Source organism: Eriocheir sinensis, chromosome 36 (assembly GCF_024679095.1).
Source record: "Eriocheir sinensis breed Jianghai 21 chromosome 36, ASM2467909v1, whole genome shotgun sequence".
Classification (NCBI taxonomy): Eukaryota; Metazoa; Arthropoda; class Malacostraca; order Decapoda; family Varunidae; genus Eriocheir; species Eriocheir sinensis.
This window is the reverse complement of record NC_066544.1, coordinates 12,495,724-12,503,223: the sequence shown is the minus strand read 5'-3', so window position 1 is coordinate 12,503,223 and position 7,500 is coordinate 12,495,724. Positions and strand designations below refer to the sequence as shown.

The following is a 7,500-nucleotide window of genomic DNA, read 5'->3' as shown; positions in this document are numbered from 1 at the left end:
TCTATTTTTTTTAACCTATATTCCGCCGTTTTTCCTTATTTTCCCTTCCTTTCTCCCTCCCTTCCCTCCATCCCTCTTTCCCTCCTTACCTCCCTCCCTTACGCACGCCACCTTCCCTTCCTTTCCCTTTTTTTGTTACCCATTTTCCTCCGATTTTTTTATTAATCCCAAATGAGTAAAAATAAAGTTGAACAAGAGAAATGAATAAAAAATAAAACGAGTTGAACAAGAGATGAATAATACGTGGGAGGTTTTTTTTTGTCATTTGTCGAAATATATTAATTAAAGCAAATGTATTCGCCTGTTCTCCTGTTACGGTAAAAATGTATATAAGTTCAGTAAGAGAATAAAATATAATATGATGTTTTTGTTTTTTTACGAAACTTATAGAAAAACACAGAAATATTAAACTGTCCTCGGAAAACAGTAAAAAAGAAAGAAAAAGAAAGAAACAAACAAACAAATAGATTAACAAACAAACAAAGAGAAAAGAAAAAAGAAAGCGAAGAAAATAAAGAGAAAGAAAGAAAGCAAGAAAGAAAAAAAAGTTGATAAGAAAGATAAAGAAAGAGAAGGAAATAAAGAAAGAGAGAAAAAGAAAGCAAGAAAGAAAACAAAAAAACAAAGGTTGATAAAAAAAAGATAAAGAATGAAAGGAAAAACTACGGAGGATGTACACTCTTATAAAACAACATTAAATTGTTATCGTAAAACAGTAAAAAAAAAAGGGTTAATGAAGGGAAAAAATATACATATGTAGGATGTTTTCTGTTTTACTTCGAGAATCTTATTGAACCGAAGCATTCAATAGTTGTCTTAAAACAGTGAGAAAAATATTGTTCAGAGAGAGAGAGAGAGAGAGAGAGAGAGAGAGAGAGAGAGAGAGAGAGAGAGAAGGAATGAAAGAAGGAGATAAAGCGAAAAAGAGAGAAAGAAAGGGAGAAAGAAAGAAGGAAAGAAAACAAGAAAGAAAATGAAAGAAACAAAAAAGAAAGAAAAAACAAAGATTGATAAAAAGATAAAGAGAGAAAAGAGGAGAACACTAGTTTGGATATACACGTTTTCTCTCTTCTTTTTTTATTATACATTACGAAACCAAACTTGAATCCTAATGAAAACGAAAACAAGAAAAAAGTCACAGTTTAATTAGATTTCCTACACGACTTTGATCTGAACACAACATTTGGGAAAGAAGGAAGCCGTACGATCTTTTTTGTTTTTGTTTTTTTTTGTTTACGTAAAAAAAAAAAAACCCTCAGCCTCAAAATGGCGTAGTAATAGGAGCGTTGAAAGGACATGTTGAAAGGAGTTTGTATGGAGTCCTTTTGATCGGATTTATACTTTTTTTTTGTGTGTGTATTAAGTGATTTTTCTCTTGGTCTTTCAAATAAGCTTATAGACGGTTTATTGGATGTCTGGTATTTATTATTATTTCCATTTATTATTTGTTATTATTATTATTATTATTATTATTATTATTATTATTATTATTATTATTATTATTATTATTATTGCACACTTACATACTGTTTCTGCATTAAATATTGACATTGGTGATAAAAAGTATGTCTTGAGATTGGTAACTGTATAGGGACTCAAAGTAGAAGTGAATGGAATTGAAGGAGAACTAAGGATGGTGATGATAATGATGATAATGATGAAGATGATGATGATGATGATAATGATGGTGGTGAGGATGATGATGATGATGATGATGATAATGATGGTGATGATAATGATGATAATGATGAAGATGATGATGATGATAATGATGGTGATGATAATGATGATAATGATGAAGATGATGATGATGATAATGATGAAGATGATGATGATGATAATGATGAAGATGATGATGATGATAATGATGGTGATGGTGGTGAGGATGATGATGATGATGATAAGCGTGACTACTTTTTCCTTAGTTTGCATATATTTTCTGTACTGAATGTTAGGTGTACGCGTTTTTTTTTTCGTTTTTTTTTTTTTTCAAGGAGCAACTTTGTATTCCTTCGATATTGTTTTTGGTTTCATATACTTTTTTCAAATTTATTTTCATTATTATACAAACTTTTTTATACCGAATGTTTTTTTTATGTTTTCGGAGTTCTTCAAAGCGCTTTTTTTTTTGTATCAGTAACATTTAACTTAGTCTTTGTGTCTTTGATTTTCCTTCGATACTAATTTTTTTTTTAAACTGACGTGTATTTTTTTTCTTCTTATTCGGTGCATTCTTTCAGAGCACGAACTTTTGTCTTTTGTTTTGCTATTTATGGATATTTTCTTCGTTAGTCTTTGATTCAGAAAACTTTTTACCCTCAAGCAGCGTTGCCAGATTATCGTATTCACCACATTGTATTTATAATTTTTAAGCCTCAAACTCTCGTACCTCCACAAATAACGAAGGAATATTAAAGTTAACGTTCAAACTGTTATTTATTGATGTTTGTTTGCTTGTTTTTTGCTATAGATATCAGTCAGAAACTACGAAAATGCAATACGGTGTGTACGGTAATTTGGCAAAGCTGCCCTCAAGTCACTCCCTCAAGGCGCCAGTCATTCCTTCCTTCGTCTCGGCTTCGCGTGTTTAAAAAAAAAAAAAAAGTGTCCCATGAAGCGCCGTCCGTGTGTGTGTTTCGAAGCTTCACGACGCCGCGGCTCAACTCGTTTCGTGCTTCACTGCCAGGCTTCATTTGACATTCCGGCCGCGTGTTCTGCATCGCGTTCTTGTAGTATTTTTGTTTGTTTTTTTTTGCTCTTTTTTTTATTTCTTTTATTTGTCTTTTCTTCGTTCCCGTTTTTGTTATTTGTGTATGTTTGTGCGTGTGCCTCCGTGTGTGTGTGTGTGTGTGTGTGTGTGTGTGTGTGTGTGTGTGTGTGTAGCTATGTAAATATTAGCCTGTGCGTATTGGTTATTGGGTCAGGAAGGGTGCGCGCCACACACACACACACACACACACACACACACACACACACACACACACGTACATACACATTATCGGTGTTCACATACCATACATGCACGACTAATACTAGCTGTGTACACGGATCGTTCTGTCATATGTACGTGTATGTGTGTGTGTGTGTGTAGGGTATAAAAATAGACCATTCCATTTCGTACTCAAATTCTTACATGTTTTAATGGACTGAAAATATTGGGAATTCATCCACAAAAACGAGAGAGAGAGAGAGAGAGAGAATATTTGTAGGCTCGTTTCTGATGTATTAATTAATCTAAAAAGGCGCGCGCGCGCACACACACACACACACACACACACACACACACACACACACACACACACACACACACAGATTTCCTGATGTTAATGCGTGTGTGTGTGTGTGTGTGTGTGTGTTGCGTCTTGCGTCTCGTGATATTACATGTGGATTTAGGCGAATGTGGATGCTTGAGAGAGAGAGAGAGAGAGAGAGAGAGAGAGAGAGAGAGAGAGAGCTTTCTTTGATTCCCTTAATGGAGTTTTAAAGGAGGAGGAAAGAGGAATGAAGAGAGAGAGAAGGAGAGGGCGAGGAGGAAGGCAAAAAGACTCCGGAGGGAAAGGGAACTAGAGGAAAAAAATGGAGAGCCTGGAAGAGGGAAAAAGATAGAAGGGATGGAGAGGAAAGTTGAAGGGAAGTTGAAGGACAGGTTAAGAAAAAAAATAATGGGTTACGATTTTTTTGCGTTGAAGAGAAAAAGATAAATAGAAAAGTTAAGGGGAGAGGGAAGGAATGAAGATTATTTCTGAAGGGTTGATAAGTGATGAATGTTATTAGTAAAGGGTTGAGTGAGGAAAGCAATGGTTTTCTAATCGGTTTGAAGTTACGATTTTTTGCGTTGAAGAGAAAAAATAAATTGAAAAGTTAAGGGGTGAAAAAAGGAAAGTAGATTATTTCTGATGGGTTGATAAGTAATGAATGGGATTAGTAAAGGGATGAGTGAGGAAAGTAATGGTTTTCTAATCGGTTTTGAGAGGAAATTGGAGTTTACTTATGCATCAAGGGTTTTACTAATGGGTTAAAGAAAAAAAGGAAGGGTTTGTATAGGAGTTAAGGAAGGGAAGTTATGGTTTATCAATGGTTTAAGAGAGAATTGTATTGGAAAGTACAGTACTGAATATAGAGAAAATTGGAGTTTACTAATGCCTCCAGGGTTTTACTAATGGGTTAAAGAAAAAAAGGGAAGGGTTTGTACAAGAGTTAAGGAAGGGAAGTTATGGTTTATCAATGGTTTAAGAGAGAATTGTATTGGAAAGTACAGTACTGAATATATAGAAAATTGGAGTCAAGAATGTGAGGTGACTAGGAGTGAGTTGATTGAAGTAGGTGTTTAGTAATGAATTAAGAGAGGAAAGTAATTGTGTACTAAACTTAACCTAACAATATCTTGATTAGTTTCCTCTTCCTTTCTTCCTCCAGTTTCTCTTTTTCCTTTTCTCTCCCTTCCTTCCTTTCCTTCCTTCCTCTCTTCCTCCGTAAACATAACCTAACATAACAGTATCGTAATCAGTTTCCTCCTCCTCTTCCTACCTTATTTCTCCCTGCAATTTCTTCTTTCTCCTTTTCTCTCCCTTCCTTCCTTTCCTTCCTTTCTCCCTAAACCTAACCTAACTTAACCTAACCTAACAATATCCTGATCAGTTACCTCCTCCTCTTCCTTCCTTCTTTCTTCCTCCAGTTTCTCCTTCCTCCTTTTCTCTCCCTTCCCTTCTTTCCTCCCTTCCTTCTCCCTCCCTAAATCTTATCTAACCAAACCTAACCTAACAATATCCTGATCAGTTACCTCCTCCTCTTCCTTTCCTCTTTCTTCCTCCAGTTTCTCCTTCCTCCTTTTCTCTCCCTTCCTTTCTTTCTTTCCTTCCTCCCTCCCTAAACCTAACTTAACCTAACCTTAGCTAACAATATACTGATCAGTTACCTCCCCTTCCTTCCTTCTTTCGTCCTCCAATTCCTTCTTTCTCACTCCAATTCCTTCTTTCTCGTTTTCTTTCCCTTCCTTCTCTTCCTTCCTCCGTCCCTTCCTTCCTCCCTCCCCACCTCCCTCCCTCCCTAAACTTAACTTAACCTAACACGACACTGAACAGCTGCCTTGCGTCTCTACTCTCTTATTGGTCTACTAATGGATACAGGGAAGCAAGTATTAAGGGTATTGGGACTGCGGCGCGAGGGAGAAAGATATTAATCGAAAAACAACAGTAAACACAGGAATGGATGAGACAGAGAAGGAAAAAGAGGAAGATACGGAGACAGCGAAAAAGACACAGATAGAGAGAGTGAGAGGGTTAAGGGTGTTGGGACAGGTGGAGAGAGAGAGAGAGAGAGAGAGAGAGAGAGAGAGAGAGAGAGAGAGAGAGAGAGAGAGAGAGAGAGAGAGAGAGAGAGAGAGAGAAATCGAAAAACAATGAAAAAACAATGATAAACACACGAATAGATGTGACAGAGAAAGAAAAAAATAGGAAGATAGAGAGACAGAGAAAAAGAACACAGACAGATAGATAGATAGATGGAGGGGGTAAGGTTGTGAGTCGAATAGAAGTGAGTTGATTGAAGTGGGCGTTTATTAATGGATGAAGAGAGGAAAGTAATGGTCTGCTAATGCGTTAAGGGAGGCAGGAATCAAGACTGTGAGGTGCCTAGGAGTGACTTGATTAAATTAGGTGTTTTGTAATGGAGGAAGAGAGGAAAGTAATGGTCTGCCAATGGCTTAAGGGAGACAGGAGATAATAGTGTGAGATGACTAGGAGTGACTTGATTAAATTAGGTGTTTTAGTAATGGATTAAGAGAGGAAAATAATGGTATGCTAATGGGTTAAGGGAGACAGGAATCAAGACTGTGAGGTGCCTAGGAGTGACGTGATTAAATTAGGTGTTTTTGTAATGGATTAGGAGAGGAATGTAACTCTTCTAATGGGTTAAGGGAGGCAGGAATCAAGACTGTGAGGTGCCTAGGAGTGACGTGATTAAATTAGGTGTTTTTGTAATGGATTAGGAGAGGAATGTAACTCTTCTAATGGGTTAAGGGAGGCAGGAATCAAGACTGTGAGGTGCCTTGGAGTGACGTGATTAAATTGGGTGTTTTGTAATGGATTAGGAGAGGAATGTAATTGTCTCCTAATGGGTTAAAAGGGGCAGGAGTAAATAGTGTGAGGTGAATAGGACTGAGCTGATTTCGTAATGGATGAATGGAGGGAAGTAATAGTCTTCTAATGGGTTAAGGGCTTCAGCAGTTAATGGTGCGGTCCGTACACAGGGCAGCTTTTCAGGGTCGTGTTAGGTTAAGTTAGGTTTAAGGAGGGAGCGAGGGAGGGAGGGAAGGAGGGAAGGAAGGAAGGAAGGGAGAGAAAAGGAGAAAGAAGGAATTGGAGGAGGAAAGAAGGAAGGAAGAGGAGGAAGTAACTAATCACGATATTGTTAGGTTAGGTTAGGTTAGGTTAGGTTAGGTTAGGTTAGGTTAGGCTAGGTTAGGTTAGGTTAGGTTAGGTTAGGTATTAAAACATATCGCTACCTCAGTTCGCCTAGTTGAAAAGCCTCTCGTAGAAGTTGCTGGGATTTCCATGAGCTCTTTCGTGATGTCAGTGATAGCTGCTACACGACTTCTACATCTTCAACGGGAAAATATTACCCACCACAACCCGGTTAATCTTCTCTGCGACCCTGGATAATAGTCGTAATGGGTGCCCGATACGTTTACGAATATGGACTTACGAGAACAGATGGCGTTTTTTTTTTTTTTTACAGCTAAAGAAACAGCTCAAGGGCAACAAAAAAAGGTGTAAAAAAAAGCCCGCTAAAAAAAAAAGTGTCGATCAGAGTAGGTGTTTTGTAGAGGATTAAGAGTGGAATGTAATGGTTTACTAATGGATTAAGGGAGGTAGGGGTTAAGGGTGTGGGGACAGGTGGTGTGGGTTGATCAATGTAGGTGTTTTGTAGTGGATCAAGAGAGGAAAGTAATGGTCGGCTAATGGGTTAAGGGAGGCAGGGGTTAAGGGTGCGGGGAGAGATGGCGTGTGTTGATCAAAGTAGGTGTTTTGTAGTTGATCAAGAGAGGAATCTACTGGTTCACTAATGGGTTAAGGGAGGTAGCGGTTAAGGGTGCGGGGACAGGTGGAGGCAAGTGACGTGGTTAGATTAAAGGGACACTCACTCACCTGTCACGGGGGAGACGGCACACAGGAGCAGCACCAGCAGGCAGGTCACCACGGGGGGCAGGAGGGGGCGAGGGGGAGGAGGCCGGGGGGCGGGGGAGTGAGGGTGGGGGAGGGTCATGACAGCACCAGGACTCCCTCACCCACTCACTCACTCACTTGCCGCCCTCACACACTCACACACGGGCGGCCCACAGACAGTAAGGAGGGCGTCGTGTGAGTCCCTCGTGATCTGCCTTCATGCACGTGTTACTCTGAGTCACTCCTAGTCACTCCGAGTCACGCCGAGTCACTAAGTCTCCCCCGCGGTTGAGTCGTTTGTTGAACCCGGCGGGGACATCACGGACAGACAGACAGG

General features: G+C 39.1%; 1 protein-coding gene across 1 annotated transcript in view; it reads right to left on the bottom strand.

Moving 5' to 3' along the window:
- The window catches only part of LOC127007985 (kin of IRRE-like protein 1), a 77,711-nt gene that overhangs the window by 69,479 nt on the left and 732 nt on the right, over positions 1–7,500 (bottom strand). The window contains exon 1 of the mRNA XM_050879530.1: positions 7,146–7,500. This exon is cut by the window's right edge and continues 732 nt beyond it. Coding sequence (XP_050735487.1) covers positions 7,146–7,263 — 118 coding nt within the window. The 5' untranslated portion in view covers positions 7,264–7,500. The remainder of the gene's footprint in view (positions 1–7,145) is intronic.